The 17,039-nt window shown below is 47.8% G+C and overlaps 1 protein-coding gene across 2 annotated transcripts in view; it reads right to left on the reverse strand.

Annotated features, from left to right (window-relative positions):
• Window positions 1–17,039, reverse strand: part of LOC138489166 (keratin, type I cytoskeletal 18-B-like) — a 111,387-nt gene that overhangs the window by 52,873 nt on the left and 41,475 nt on the right. For both annotated transcript variants that reach the window (XM_069616824.1, XM_069616823.1), the window contains exon 3: window positions 6,814–6,970. In XM_069616824.1, coding sequence (XP_069472925.1) covers window positions 6,814–6,970 — 157 coding nt within the window. The remainder of the gene's footprint in view (window positions 1–6,813; window positions 6,971–17,039) is intronic.

Here is a 17,039-nt window from a genome sequence, read left to right on the forward strand (position 1 = left end):
GAAAATGAAATTAACGGGGACTTTGTTGCAACTGCTGTTTTACCAGATGCTTCAAGCGTGCCCACAAGCTCTTTTACTGTATGTGTTATGTCTGAGTCCTAACCCTGTTTGCGTGTCCTGGTGCGTGGTGATGTCAGTATGGAATGTTACCGTGGAACTCTGAGTGCCTGAGTAGAATGTTGTGTGGTTGGAGTTCTGACCCACCAATTTGATCAAGATGTCGCCTGGGTGGTGGGAGCCAGTGGGCTCTCCACACGATCTTCCTATCGCTCTTGATGATCACCTAATGTTGCCTGATTACCAAGATGTGGTCCTGAAGCAATAAACCTGTGAACTACACTACTGAGCAAGCGTATCCTTATGAAGACTGCATCAAAACAGCAACACCCTCCCGGGGCCTGTAAATACAATGGACCAACGGTATGTCATGATCAAGTCTATTTCCCTTAGCTGAGGAGATCCACCTTCCCATGACTGTACCACAGGCACTAACCAACATCATCGCTGGCCACAGCCCTGTTGGGCGCACAGCTCTTGAGCCTCACAGGAGCAGCCACCTAGGTGGCTGAACACCTTGTCTGGAGCTCTGCAATACAATGTCATACTAATTTAGGACGGGAGACAGCTAGGTCATGACCTTGAGCGCCCTAGTCAGTGCATTCTCTCTTTGTGGTGCCTCGCTGCTCCCAGAGGCCCCCAACTCAAGGGGGAAATGACGGTGAGCGTACACGATAATCCCAAACTACCCCACATTCCTTTTCATTCTTGAGTCCAGGGAACTGCGGGTAAACTGATTAACTGGGAGAGGTGAGGAGCAGGAAAGGTTTGCCTGCTGTGTGGGGGCTGTGTTGTGTGAGGGGCACGCCTGGGATCTCTCTGTGTTTGATCCATGTCTCCAGGATGTTGGGACATTCTCAGAACCTCAGAAAAAAAAGAATTTTGTTAGTGTCACTCACATATTTTCCACCAGGAATTTGTTCTGGGTGTGTCTTGCTGTGCCATATTTCCAATGCTAGAGAGCGTTTCACGGGAGCCACAGACATGCTATATGTAGTGTTCTACAATACACGTAAATCAATACTATTTAAACAATGGCCTCACAGGTGTAGCATATGTTCTGTAAAATGAAAAAGGGCCAGTTTACTGTATAGCGCTTCAAACAGTGGCGTAGCTAGGAGGGACCCGGGGGTTGGGGGGCGTGCTCCCCCTCTGAAATCCTGGGTCCCCCCTTGTGCCGGCGCTACCTAAGGCGAGTAGTGACTGTGTTTTCTGTTTGTGGTGTTATTTGTGACACTCACTAAGGCAAATGTCTGCATACCAGACGGCAAATTCTCTCCTTTTTTCTCAAAGCTAGCAGTGATCTTGGTATGCATTCTGGCACGGGTATGAACATGAGCACGAGCCACTTCTCAGGTGTTCCTGCTCGGCTTCTGCACAGCGACCTCCATAGCGCCCAGAGCAGCTTGCAGCCCCTCCCATCAGAATGTAGAGCAGGAAACTGCTAATGATGGGCCATTCGTCACTGAATGGTTTCGTGCCTGCATTCTGATGGGAGAGGGTGCGGTGAGGTGGGTTGTTGGTGTACACAAAAGCCTCACTGCAGGCAGGAGTGCTTGTGACGTCACACATAACCTTTCATATGCGCTGCCCCCCACTTTTGTCTGTGGCCCCCCCTACTTTCGTCTTTGGCCCCCTCTGGGCCCCTCCTAAATTTGATTCCTGGCGACGCCACTGCGCTTCATACTTGCATTTAGCCAGTTTGTAAACACTTCAAAATTGGGAAGATATGCAAACGGTGGCATAGGGCCAATACGTGATTTTCTTCCAGCACAATATCCATGGGAACCCGAAATTTGAGATAAGGCTCATGTTTCCATGTTGGGAAACATAGCCAACAGTTTGCCAAAGAGAACATCCTGAAAGACACACCACACCATAACCTCACAAGAACACTCCTCCAGAAAAATCACATAGCAGACATCACACACGCACACGCACACATACCGACTGAGCTAGAATTTAGATATGAACCATTCCTTAATGCACCTGCACAGTCGCCTGCATGCGGGAAGGTGGAAAGACTGAAGCCTTCTAAGCGCTCTACCTTTGGAAATCCCACACCTACACAGCACATGGCCCACCGTATACACATATAGGTTGTTGGGTGAGGGCACAATGAAGGCACACCCAACACAAGCAAACAACAATTCGGTAACACAAGACAGCTGTCAGCAAAGGAACAGGCAATGTACACGGAAGATGTGCTCCAAATAATGATGCATAACAACATAACCATCCCAGAGAAATGATCGTCTCCAGTTTTCCAATTGATCAATTCTCATAGTGCCCGAACATCTGTCTACAAAAAAGAACATTGTCCAAGTGGCGGAAATGGCCCCGGTCCTCTCGGACCCGGTTCTTTCAAATGCCAGAGTGATTTCCCACCTATCTCCGCCCTTAACATCTTGCTCACCACACTGGGAAAGCATGAAAAAGGGTGCCATGCTTCCATAGAAGTGGGGTGCCATCTTCTCCCTTTGGCCCTGCAAAGATGGTGAATTAGGGTGGCCAACTGTCCCGCTTTTCGTGGGATTGTTCTGCAATTAGGGACTCTGTCCCGCCGTTTGCAGAGTGGCTGTTGTCCGGACTTTCGTCAGGACACCTGCATCCATCACAGCCACTCTGCGAATTGAAGTGGCCATTTAAACAGCAGGCGCTGCCGCCTGCTACTTTCTTTCCCTGGCGGCTCTGCAGCCCTGGCTCCTTTAGAGCCTGCAGGTCGAGCTGTAATGCTCGACATCTGGCTTTATTCAAATGCTAATGCTTTGTTCCTGGGTCGTGATGGTCATGTTTGCAGTTAAACAACGTGACCATCACCTCCCAAGGACAAACCATTTGCATTTCAATTAAGCCAGGAATTAAGAGCCATTAACAAAATGTACATTAAAAAAGGGGCCGGCCAAATGTGCATGACATGACGTCATCACCGCCTTGTGGGCAAGTGTCCCGCGAAAGACTATCAAAGAGTTGGCCACCCTATGCTGAATGCTTCTAGCTTATGGGCATGTTCGCGTCTCAGCCTGTCTGTAGGGAAGGAGTTGTGCCGTTGCTTTGAAGCGACAATAAATGAAAACTGTTCTTACTTTAATGGAACAAAGAAATAAAAGAGATGTTGGTGTTGCCCAAAACACCTGGATCATTTGATTAAAACACAGCCAGGTTTCTTTGGGTTTCTCATATGCTTTGTTAATGTGAATGATCATTTGTACCGCGCACTCTCACCCTCGGAGCGGTCCCCTGGCGCTCTGGCGGATATGAAAGGTAAAAGTGCTTGGGGTGGGTTAGTTGGGTATAGTGGGACTAGGTATAGCGAGAGTTGACAGTTTCAGTTCGGTTTGCACCGGTCGCTGGGCTTTGGTGCGATTTACGGCTCGGTAGATTCCCATGTGCTGTCGTGCACGTCTATGTGTGGTTTGTTTGTTTTGTCATTGCAGTGTGTAAAGTGCGTCCGGGTTGCTGTGTAGAGAGGTGGTTGTGTTTGTTTTGTGTTTGAGAAGTGTATACAGACCTTGAGGTTGTAGGGTTGGGTTAGTGGGGCTTTCTTGCAAATTCTAGCTTTATTTTCAACTCAGGTCGGTTTTTGTTAAATCAGTTTATAGACTGCTCCGATATGACAAGTGGCCTCTCAGCATTAAAGCATCGACTGAAATCTGAAGAGCAAAATGGCCGAAATGCACACGGATCGCTGATGTGTTGATCTTTTTTGCGACAATGTAGTGGATCATGAATAAGACACTGCAGCAGAGAGAGTATTCCAGAGTCGTGGCAGCTAGAACCGAGAAGGCACAGCCACCAATTCTGGATTTTCCGAAGCAAAGAAAAACCAGCAGGTTTAGGAACGTTTATACCTAAATTACTGCAAGGGGTGTGGCTCTTAAACCGCTCATTAAGGAATGCTGAACCTGAGCAGCAGGTGTTTGTGCAAGAGGCTGAGAAGGGCTCCTCATGGGGTACTAGTTAATACCATTTCTTTGTATGTGGTGGGGGTGGGGAGGCATCAGGATCTGAACAGTGCCCTGAGCAGGGGCCATCTACTCCCTCAGCCCATCCCCCATCTCTACTCCCACTTTTCCAAGTCACTTATGAAGACACGCCTGTGTTTACTCGTTTACTTTTGCTTCAGGATTTTTTGTGCTCTTTGAGTGTGGAGTTGGCCACATAAGGGGGGTTATGTTTCTGCCTCCTTTTATGCCCTCCACCTCCAAAAACCACTTGCTCCTACTTCCACATGACATTTTCATGTTGGCGTAAACCCAATGGATTCCTTTGGGATCTGCCTTATTTTTACATCAGCAGAAAGCAGGTGGATTCCATGGGAATCCATTGTAAATCCTACTTGCCCTGCATATATGGGAGGCAGTGTTTCCTAACTGTGCACTGTGCAGTGCAAAAGGGAGAAGTTAAGGCGGTTTTGCCCTCAGGAAACCTGTTCGCCCTAAACTCATAAGTACGTGGTCCCCTCCAGGCAATTCACACCTGGGAGAGAAATGAGCTCTTCTGTTCATTAACCATCACTTTACGTAGTTTGGCAAAGATACGAGAATTGGATCACTCTATTTCCCTCTGGCAGCCAGATGCATAGTCCCATTCTGTGCACCTGGCAAGCTCTCCATTGGATACTCTGGCAATCCAAGGTTCAACTCGGCAAAGGCTGTTCCACAACCGGCCTGAGATTTACAGAAACAAATGGCAACATTGTTTTCAGGGGCTTCAACTGGAAGAAGCAGTCTTTAGGTACACCATTTATCTGGCAAATAAAGAAACATGTTTTGGCAAAGAAAAAGACATTTGGCTACTGGACAGGGCATGCCCCAATGGGTAGGGGCAGAAGAAGGAAGTCCAGAGAAGGGCAGCCATAGACCAATAGCACGGTCTCGACAAGCTCCAAGGGGTAGAGGCACTGGGGCAGTAGAAGGGAGTGCAGAGAAGGTCAGCCATTGACCAATAGCACGGTCTCGTCATGCTCCACGGGGTTGGGGCAGAAGAAGCGAGTTGAGAGAAGGGCAGCCATAGACCAATAGCTCGACATGCTCCAAGGGGTGGAGGCACTGGGGCAGTAGTAAAAATAGAAGTAGACGTTGAGGCAGAAAGACAGGGCCCATGAGGGCAAGGGCAATGAAATAGCAGGGCCATAGACCAGCGTGGCAAAAGGTAAGCAGGGCTCCAGTGTGGGGGACTCTGGCACACCAATTGGAAAGTGATGTCACAGAAAGTGAACATACCATAAAATGATATATGCAAATTTCATTCAACTTGCCTTTCACAATTGAAGAAAGTGCACTGGACAAATAAGCATTTGCAAACAGAACAGATTTTCCTATTCCATTTCAGGCTACGTATAAAAGGTGCACACCTTTTAAATAAAAAGAAAATCTGTAATAAACATTTACTGCATGGCAGAATGCCAATATGAGACAGTTACTGCTCCTTGATAAGCAGGGGTGGACTGGCCTATAGTGAACTCTGGAGATGTCCTGTTAGGCCTCTGCACCCTGGGCCTCTTTTGTGTGGTCTTTCCAAATGTTACCATAGGAAAAGGGTTGGACATGCTGAAAATGTGAAATATGGGGCCACTTTGAAAATTATTTCCAGGGCCTCTTTTGGTTCCCAGCCCACCCCTGTTGATAAGCGATTCATGTGAGCTTGTGGCCTAGTATCTTTTCTCACAACCACAGTACCTGGGTTCGACTCCCAGCCGACATACTGCCCCACTTCAAGTCGGTACAGAAAATTGTAATTTTCTTTAAAATTCCTTAAACTCACAGAAGGGATGGCATCTGCCCTCTCATAAAAGTGGGCGGACGCGGTCCACCTGCGTGGTCCATCAACTTGTGTCCTGGGTAAAGAGAGAGTCTGGGGGCAGGGGCTGGGACCTGTTCGAGAGTAGTGGAACAGGACTGGATTCCGTGGGAACTGAGAGAGACCGCAGGCTGTCCTGGTGGTGGACCAAGTCGGCCAAAGTGCATGGTCAAGGTGCCCAAAAAGAGAAACACCACCTGGGAAAAAAAAGTGTTTTTAAGGGATAAATGTAATTCCTGAAACTCGAGAATATTACACAAAGGAAATTAAGTTTTTCGAGGATGAAGTTCGAGAATAGATAAAATGAGACCTGGGGAGCATTCTTGGGCGGCAGCAAAGTAACTTTACTGAAAAGGTTGGGGGGGACATGACATCTAAATGAAAGTGGCCCCTGCCAAATTAGTGGGACATAATGGTGTGCCACTGAAGTTGGGGGACAAACACCCTCGTCCCGCCCTAATATTACAGCCATGTGCAACTCTGCAAGTCAGAGAACTCATGTCAGTTCACAGGGTTGGGTGAAACCAGGAAAATAAGGACATTCAGGAGACTAGGGCTAGGACCCAATCGTCTGTTTGAGTTTAATGTGTCTTTCTAGTCCCATTAACACTTCTAAGCAATACCCTTAAATTCTCTTCAAAGTTACATTTCATTTTGCCATGAATAAGTAACCTTACAAGGGGTGTGCTGCAGACACACCCTTTTTATTTGCCAACAGAAAATGCTGGCTTGAAGGCATGTCTGCTCAGCAAATTCCCTAATTTGCCAATCTCCCATGGAGGAGACTGGAGCCATCCACATCCGCAATGCATTCATGTATGTATGTGTGGGCTGTATATTGCATAGACCTAGCTCAAGAGCAATGGAGCGTTGTACGCTAGGGGCATAATAATGGCTACCACAAGAGGGCGGGGGCAGGAGAGGGATGCTTTATCTTACTGCTGTTGCCCTTACATCTTTGTGGTTTTGGCGCAGGTGAGCCAGCTCCTCCTTCAGTGAATCTAGCTCCGCCTCCAGCTTAATGCGCAGGTGGTTAGTGTCATCAATCATCTTGCGCAGTCCCTGGGTGTCCTTCTGCACCCCATCACAGATCGCTTGCTCCGTCTCCAGCCTGTAGGGAGAACATGAATAAGATTAACATAACCCTGACACTGGGTTTTTGCAACCACCCAACAACATGGCTGGTTTCCAAAGTCATCTAGTCTAAGCAACAATACAAGATTTTCAGTACTGATCAGACCAACACTTCACATTGATGCCAGCCGCCACTGCAAAAGAAATGAGGAAACATAGAAGCAGATGGCTCAGGAGGCCGACCAGCCAATCCATTCCTTACCATGGATAATCTTGACAAAATGGCCGCTCATGGTTTCCAGCATGACCTAGTTACTCTATAAAGATAACACCTGTGTATCGCCCAGGACCTTCTGAGTTCCTTTACTGTTTGTGTATGTATTTATGTATTTCTGCTTGGAGAGACTGATCTTTGACTTAATTTGCCCATTCCTGGAAAACTCTTCATCTAATGTTAATTCTGAGTCTGGAATGCTACTTAACTCCTCTTGTGTGGCATTTCGTATTCCCTTTGTGAAGTAGATGTTTCCATCGTTTTCTTGTGTCTGCTGGTATGTGGCCACCAGTCTATCTGCCCTAAGGGAGGACAGGGGCGCTACTGGGAGGATAGCTCAGGGGCAATGCGCTCGCCTTAGAAGCAAGATGACACGGAGCAACACAAGTGCGATCCCATGTTCCGCGCTTAGAAACTCATGGTATTAAGCATGTTATAAATAACCTATCAAATACCCTCTCTGTGACGAATCCCATGGAGGGGGTCTTTACTAGATTCCCCAGAGCTCTCCCACCTCTTAATGGAGGGAGCCCGTGATGTCAGGGGGGCATGACAAGACCTAGGCTGGAGGGATAGGGGTGGCCACGTTTGATAAAACCAAATGAGGTAACCGCTCAGGTTATTTTGGCATCAACACCAGACAAACCACCAGAGTGCTGCTATTCCTCCTCAGGATTGACAAACCAGGGTGCGTGAGATTTGAATTCCCATAACCCCCCCAGTGAAGCTGAGAGTTCAGAGGAATCCTGGGATGAGTGGACGCAGGAAAGTCCAGCAATGTCTGATATTCCTGATCAGGGGCTGCAAGAAGCTGTGGGCGCCTGCAATAGGCTCAGCAATGCAGACGCAGAGCAAGCTCACTGGTGGGGGTTTGGTAAGGCTCGTTGGTCGAATCTGTGGGCTGCCTAAACTCTGCCGCCTGAATTCAAAATGGCGGACGGAGTATTGCGCATCTCGTGCCGCAGGGGAAAGCGGCCACAACACCTGAGGAAACAGTAAGCACTAATGGGGTGGCTGGGGCAGAGGGGGGTGTTTCAACATGCGCTCTAACGACCAATCACGAGACACGCTATAAGAAGGGAAACGGAACCACAAATTGGAATGCGCACTGACAGAATATTTCATTTCAGCCACGCATAATGGGGACAGGGTTCTCCACACAGGTTAAAGGTGGTTGCATTGTGAGATTGACTGGCATAGTCGGGGTGGGAGGAAACAAAAGAGAGATTGCATAAAGAGGAGGGTGAAGCCGGACCCCTGCTGCAGCCAGCGGAGGGAGGTGCAGTGCAGGTGTCATGCCAAGAAGATCAGATTGAGAACCAGTGTGAGAGAAGGGAGAAAGAAGCTATACCAGTGGAGCCATAGCTGTAGGATAGCTAGGACTAGAGTGCAGTCAAGCTGGGGAAGCCGGTGGTGCAGCGCTAACGGACTGGTAGCTAAGTCACACTTATAGATACTGGGGTACAAGCTGAGGCTAGAATGGAAATAACAAGAGAAACCTAGCTGGAAGCTATAGACCAGACCCCGGTGGAAATAGCAGAGTCAGCAGCCCAAATATAAGGAATAGTTTCTGAATGGAGTTCAGACAAGGCCTAATATGCTCTACCCAAAATGATCCTGTTAGGTAATACCCACATGTGTTGCTAAACATACTCACCCTATGGGCAAGGGGGTGTATAGTCGTGTCCAGATTGCTGCATAAGGCTGTCCACTCCTCCATGTTAGAACACAGACTTTGCCGCCGGATATCACCAGCTCAAGGACAAGTGAGGACCATGGCCACAGACTGAAGAATGGCCTAGCCATGGCAAGACTCGAGGCATCAGAAGAAAAGCATTCAGGGCAGGCAACTGCTTGGCACTGTGAATTGGCAGAACACCGTCCCGGGCTGATGCCAGGGAACATTTGTTTTCTTTTGTAAGTGTATGGATAGACTTTACACACTTCGTCCTTGAAGAATATGGTTTAGAATAGAGAGGGACTTTGGACTTCTGGTGTTTTTGGGTTATGTACCTCAGTACAGATTTGATTTATTCCTCACACTTACTTTGCTTAGCAATCTCGCCTCTTAAAATGCTCTACCATGCAGCCGACCCCCAGCCCGTTCTTACAGAAACCAGACAGGGTTTTGCCCAAGGTGTGAAACCTTTGATCCAGCACAAAAGCTCCTAGACCAGAGAAAGGAGGGCTATATGGGTTCCACATACTGCGTTTGGGGCCCATTTATGATACATTATAGATGTCTTTACGCCTCCATTTAACTCGGTAGCCCGGCTCTTCACTGGTTACACTTTGGTCTCGATTCTGACGGAGATCAGGCCACACAAGCCAGCACAATGCTGCAGAGAAGACCTCCAAGTCCAGGCAGGGATTCACTGTTGACGTGTACAATGCAAACACAATCACCCTTTCAGAAATTGATAAGACCCTCATCCAAGTTTGTGACCACCAATGTCTTTTAGTGTAGGGGCGGAGATATGGTGTCTGGGACCTGGGGGAGATTGGAACAACAGAGCTTTCTAGTTTTCGGATGCTGCCAGTCCTGTTTTTGTACATTTTGGGACTTGTAATCTGACTATTCCCACTAAAAAGGTAGAACTACACATCCCAGGATGCAAAGACGCACAAGGCACAAAGAGTATGTGTGTATTGTAAATTCAAGTTTATTTAGAATGGCCACTAGTTTAAAATTCCAATACAAATATTCCCTCTTTTACCACGTTTTAAGTTGTCGAGGTGCACAGGTGGAGAAACCAAATAAGGAGTACAAGAGCACGATGGCCCCTCTCTAGGCCTTCAATGGCGAGGTCTCTGAGTTTAGCGGAAAGTGCATTCTGAGCTCCACAAGAGAATATCTGGTTTATATTATCCACAATCCAAGGTCCCTTCCCGGGGTTTATCAAGAATTTTTAGTCCTCAAAAGCCAAAGGTGTTAACGGGCCCTCACAATTCTTGCTCATCTCCTGGTTCAGTTGCTTCAGGTCTTATGCTTTTCTCCAGAGCTCGTGGGAAAGACCCCTTCACCTGCGTCTCGGCCCCGCCTGTAAGGATAGGCGGCAACAGAAGAGAAGGCAGGATACACCAGGAGAAGCCCCAAAGCTTTCACCAAGGGACTGGTCAGCTGAGCTTTACCTCCAGTTGGACAAGGAGAGTGTGGTATGATGCCACCCGGAGGCCGGCCAGCTAAGCTTTCCTGCAGGTTAGGTTGTGTGGCTCTCTCCTCCTCCTTGTTTTAGAATCCCGGCTTTAGTCCCTGGTCACGTGTCCTTGGCTACCTCCTTAATCAGTCCCAATGATCCCATACCTTGGTGACCCCTCTCATGCCTCTTCTTCTTCCTCTCCACTGTGCCCCATCTTCCACTTCACATGCACCTCCTCTGTGCTCCACCAAGTGTTTGTACCTCCACCTCTCCTTACCTCTCCTCCCTCAGGCTATTAGCTTGCTTGGTTCTCTTCCTCTTTATCTTGCCTCTCCTCCTCCTTCAAACTCTTCAACCCCCTTCCCAAGCTGTCTCTCTCCACCTCACACAAGCTATAGTCCTGTCCTTTCTCCTTGGAGTCACTTCCAACCTTCCTTCCCCTTTCACCTTCCCTCCTCCTTTGGTTACTCCCCTCTTTGCTTCCTTGAGTGCCCTTCATCTGCTTCTGCTCTCCCTTTGCTTCCTTTTTATTCTTTTCCACCTTCTGTATCGCTTTAACCACTTCGCTGTTCACTTCCTCCTTAAGCTTTTCACTCTTCTTGTTCCTTAAAGCCCCCTTTGCCTTTCTACTCCCATTGATCCTCACCACCCATTCTACTTTATCCACTCTCTTTACTCATAACCATCTCCTCCACCTCATTCATCACCACCTCCTTCCTCCCAATCTCTCCGTCCCAGCATCGTTCCTTCCATGTTCACGCTCTCTCCTGCTGTGCTTGCCTCCAGTCTGTTGAAACATGACTTCTCATCACACTCCATGCCACCTCCACCATCCCTAAAAGTGGATAGCTTAGATAGAGGGTTGGGGACTAGCTCCATCCACCAGGTATCTCCTGCTCCTAAGGAAATGTATGTGTCCCATAAGCACTTGTGTTCAAGCATCGACTATCTGTCCCATGTGGATGTGTATCCAATGGACCCCTCCACCCACACTGGCTACAAGGCACGGTGCAAGGCTTCATCAAGGCCAAGTATTATCTTGGAATGCTGGTCTGTGCATGCGTGGATCCATGTCGGCCACACTAGGCTTTGTTTCTCGCAGCTCTGCACTACAGTACCACACTGGCTACTCAACTGGCGAAAACACAGGTGTCATGAATCAACGTTTCAGTCCTTTCTGGACTAAGTGGTCCATAAGACATTGCTACATTCCTTCCAAGGTACACCCAACATGGCCGGCGCTAGTGCATGACTACCTCTCTAGCGTTTCCAGGAGTTCGCCAGTTCCTTGAAAAGAGACACGCCCCTGCGGCGCTTCGCGTCTCAACGCTAACTTCCCAAACTTCGGCAAGTGTGATCGTACTTTTCCTTGTGCTTAGTATCCTTCCTTTCCAGGTTATGTTTAGCCCCCTCCTATACCCTAGCTGTCTTATCAGGGCTCTCCTTTCCTGGGGCCTTGCTACCCTTAGCGCCTATTCCTTACCGCCCTTGTGCTTGGCCTGGTTCCTTCCTGGCTTCCTTCCTCCCGGGATTTGAACGCATACTCACCTCGGTCGGATTTCACCTGCATGCTGGCGACGGAGGATACGAGACCGTGTCTCTATAAGACCCGAGTTGTCCGGAAGAAGGAGAAACCCCAGTCCAAGACGTCAAAAGATAAACAGGTGAGACTTCAGGCAAAGTGTGACCGTTTGAGACGCCAAGGATTGAATATTGATTCTACCATGGAAGCAGCCATTCAAGACCTCATGAGAGGTATGCAAGAACTGACAACTGAAGTACAGAATTTAAAGGCCGAAAATGCAGCATTGAAACAACTCGTACTCTCCAGGGATTCGGCGTTCCAGGAAAGTGCCATAGTTGGGGGTATTGTGGACAAATATGATGGAACCACCAAGACACTGCGCTCCTTCCTCGACTCATGTTTAGTGCACTTTATCTCCGGTTCTGGAAACACCTCAAAACCTTCCTCTTTGCTTCTGCTTTCTCTCCTCCCCTCCCATGCTGATTTCCTGACTGAAATTGCACCAGTTACCTGGCCACCCTTTTCTGATCTCAACGCCCTTAGTAAAAGCAGGGGACCCACTCCTGGACAACTATGAAGGATTTGTAGATGCCTTTAAAACTATGTTTGATCGACCTGAACATGTATACAGTGCCCAAGAGAAATTACTGGAGTTCCAACAAGGTTCTCAGGATATGTTGTCATATGTCACCCGTTTCAAACAATTGGCCAAGGAGGCTGACTGGGCTCCAGAAGCCTGTTTCACACTGTTTCGCCGTGGATTGAACCACAAAATCAAGGACGAACTCTCCCGGGTCGCCCGTCCAAGCTCCTTCCAGGCTTTACTGGATCTGTCCTTGCAAATTGATTTCCGCCTCCAGGAAAGGAAGTCTGAAAAGAAAAAGACACCTTCCTTGCCAGCAAGAGCCCCCTTGGATTATACCAGTCATAAAGAGACAGTGTTTAATCCCCTGCTGGACCCTGAGCCAATGCAACTTGGCTCCTTACGGGGACCTATTTCTTCACAAGAAAGGACTCGTAGAATCGATACTGGACTTTGTATGTATTGTGCATCTGACAAACACCTTGGAAGAAATTGCCCTATAGCTCCTCCCAGGCGTTCGGGAAACTCCAGCTCCCGATCTTGAACAGAGCCCAGCTACGGGAGAAAGATTTGTGCTCCAGGTCTTCTCCAAGCAAACCCAGTCAACCCACAGACAGTCTGGTTGTTCTTCAAGTGTCTCTGTCAATCACCAAAATGAAATGTATTCCGTCCTGGCCCTGGTAGACTGTGGAGCAATGGGCATATTCCTTGACCATGATTGGGCTCTGATACACTATATTCCCTGGAAGGCCAAAGACATCATCCAGGCAGTCGAAGGTATTGATGGAAACCATTATCTTCAGGACCCATAACCCAACAAACCACAGAACTGTTACTAACTATAAACAATCACCAAGAGATGTTACAATTCGACAATATAAAGGCTGCTCATTACCCGATGGTGCTAGGCATACCTTGGCTTCAAAGACACAATCCATATATTAACTGGACTGCAGGTTCCTTGTTCTTAGGATCTGAATAGTGTCTTTCACATTGTCTGTTTCAAGGGACACAACCCTTTTCCTCGGAGTACCAGGAGACTAAGAAGTCACCCATTAGTGTGTCTAACGTCACCCAGATACCTGAGTCTTACCAACAATTCTCGGATGTGTTCTCATCAGATATTGTCCAAGCATTACCTCCCCACCGACCTGAAGACTGCGCTATTGAAACCGACGACTCTGCAGTCATACCATTTGGAAGGATGTTTATACTTTCGGAACCTGAGAAGACAGCCCTACGTGAATACCTGGACACTAATCTTTCCAACTGCACTATTCGCCCATCGAAATCCCCTTCAGGAGCGTCCTTATTCTTTGTACCTAAGAAAGGTACCAAGGAACTTCGACCCTGCCTGGACTACAGGGGGCTCAACCAATGTACACGAAAGGACCGTTACCCATTACCACTCATCTCAGACATCCTGGAAGCAGTCCGCGGAGCAGTGATTTTTACCAAACTTGACCTTCAGGGCGCCTACCATCTGATCCACATAAGAGAAGGTGATGAGTGGAAAACTGCCTTCAGGACACCCTTCAGGCATTTCAAGTACTTAGTAATGCCATTCGGGTTATCTAATGCCCCAGTAGTGTGTCAACGGTTCATGGACAGAGTATTCTCAGATATGCTGTTCTTCTTTGTCATCATTTATCTGGATGACATCCTGATCTATTCCAAGAATCTCGCAATACATCAAGAACATGTGTCTCTGGTCTTACAACGTTTACGAGAGAATAACCTACTCGCCAAACCAGAGAAATGTATTTTTCACGTTCCTACTGTTCGCTATCTGGGGTTTATCCTAGGTCCTCAAGGAATTGAAATGGATCCTGCCAAGGTCGACTCAATCCTCTCGTGGCCCAGGCCCACATCAGTAAAACAAATACAATCCTTCCTGGGACTTGCACATTTTTATCGGAAATTCATTCCTACCTTTTCTGCTATTGTACAGCCCATAGTTGCCTTACTAAAGAAAGATGTTCCTTTCGACTGGACAAAAGACCAAGAATCTGCCTTTCACGAGTTAAAACAAAGATTTACTCAAGGACCCATCCTGGCTCATCCTGACATTAACAAACCCTTTCTGGTGGAAACCGATGCTTCTGATTATGCCATAGGGGCTGTTTTAAAAACAAGAATCGGAAGATAAAAAAGAACACCCCACAGCCTATCTATCTCTTACTCTAAATTCCAGTGAAACACATTACTCTGTGTTGGAGAAGGAATTGCTTGCCATCCAACAGGCTTTTACCGAATGGCGTCATCTGCTTTTGGGTGCCAAATATCTGATTCAAGTTCGGACTGATCATCGGAATTTGCAAGTTCTTCAGTCATTGGAGTGCAGAAACAGTCGTCAGGCTCACTGGGCCTTTTTATTTGCTCAATATCAATTCCAGATAAACTATGTTCCAGGAGTAACTAACATTATTGCTGACGCCCTATCCAGACGGCCTGACTATGAACCTGAGGAAACCTGTGCCCTTCCACAGATTTTTCCCGATTCCGTCTTTATTGCCCAGGCAAATTCCTTATTGGACAATATCCGCTCAGAAACATCTCTTTTGGATCTCTGGAAGGAATACCTTAAGACAAACAAATGGGTACTCTCGGCTAAAGATGGTTACCTTTTTAAGGATAAGAACCTAGTGATACCTACACAAGAACTGAGGTCGAAGATAATAAACCTCTGCCATGATACCTTCCATTCAGGACATCGGGGCATATCAGCAACTCTCACACTCATTCAGAGGAACTTTTGGTGGCCCAGAATGGCCGAACATATACAAAAGTACATCCAAGCTTGCGCAGTCTGCAGTCAGAATAAGTATGACAATAAGAAACCAGCAGGACTTCTATACCAACCTGCCTTACCGGACCGACCTTGGGCGACTATTGCTACTGATTTAATCGTGGAACTACCTCCTTCCAAGGGCTGCACGACCATAATGGTGACCATCGACCTGTTTTCCCTTATGGCCCATTTCACTCCCTTGGAAAAGCTACCTTCAGCACAAGAAATGGCAGGAATTTTCGTAAGTCACATCTTTAGACTTCATGGCCTCCCTTCTAAAATCATTTCTGACCGGGGCCCTCAGTACATCTCCCAGTTCTGGAAATACCTATGCAAAATGTTTGGCATTCAACGCGCCTTGTCTTCAGGGTATCATCCTCAAACCAATGGGATTACAGAACGAGTCAACCAAACACTCGAACCATATCTACGATGTTCCGCCTCCAAGGTACAGGATGATTGGTCTGTCTTGATTCCTGTGGCTGAATTTGCTTACAATAACTTCAACCATGCAGCCATTAAGACCAGCCCATTCTTTTGCTCCCAAGGATTTCATCCATCTGTCTTACCTACTGTTCTGCCTCACTCCACCCCGGTTCCATCGGTCGATTCCTGGATAGAGCATTTGGTCACAGTACACAAGGATGTGAAAGGACATTTGGAAAAGGCCAGGAGGGATGTTAAACGATATGCTGATGCCAGGAGAAGACCAGGTCCAAAATATGCCATCAGTGATAAGGTCTGGCTTTCCTCCAAACTCTTACCTTGACACTTAAGGCCCAACAAGTTGGCTCCACGTTTCTATGGCCCCTTTTTGATAAAAGAAATCATCAACCCTGTAGCCTTCAGACTTCAATTACCCCACTCCTGGAAAAGGATTCACCCTGTTTTTCACACATCCTTACTGAAACCTTATTCACAAAACACTAGGACCTCTCCTCGACCTATCCCCGTGCTCAACAATGAACAAGTTGAATTTGAAGTTTCCAGGATCTGTGACTCCAGGTATAGAAGGGGTCGACTACAATATTTGGTGGAATGGAAAGTATATCCACCCAGTGAACGAACATGGGAACCTATGTCCAATATGAATGCCCCTCGCTTGCTACGATGGTTCCACTTGACCCATCCGGGCAAACCGGGAGGATCGCAGTTTAAGAGGGGGCATGCTGTCATGATTCAACGTTTCAGTCCTTTCTGGATTAAGTGGTCCATAAGACATTGCTGAATTCCTTCCAAGGTACACCCAACATGGCCGGCGCTAGTGCATGACTACCGCTCTAGCGTTTCCAGGAGTTTGCCAGTTCCTTGAAAAGAGACACGCCCCCCCGGCGCTTCGCGTCTCAACGCTAACTTCCCGAACTTCGGCAAGTGTGGTCGTACTTTTCCTTGAGCTTAGTACCCTTCCGTTCCAGGTTCTGTTTAGCCCCCTCCTCTACCCTAGCTGTCTTATCAGGGCTCTCCTTTCCTGGGGCCTTCCTGCCCTTAGCGCCTATTCCTTACCGCCCTTGTGCTTGTCCTGGTTCCTTCCTGGCTTCCTTCCTCCCAGGACTCTGCGAAATATTGCTCTTCCTCCCTGGATTTTTACGCATACTCACCTCGGTCGGATTTCACCTGCACGCTGGCGACAGAGGATACGAGACCATGTCTCTATAAGACTGAGATGTCCGGAAGAAGGAGAAACCCCAGTCCAAGATGTCGAAAGATAAACAGGTGAGATTTCAGGCAAAGTGTGACAAACGGTTTCTGTCCGCGAGGCCACTAACAGATGCAATGTTTTGATGAACATCAGT

The sequence above is a fragment of the Ambystoma mexicanum genome, chromosome 9 (assembly GCF_040938575.1).
Source record: "Ambystoma mexicanum isolate Mex_15411 chromosome 9, UKY_AmexF1_1, whole genome shotgun sequence".
In the NCBI taxonomy this organism is placed as follows: Eukaryota; Metazoa; Chordata; class Amphibia; order Caudata; family Ambystomatidae; genus Ambystoma; species Ambystoma mexicanum.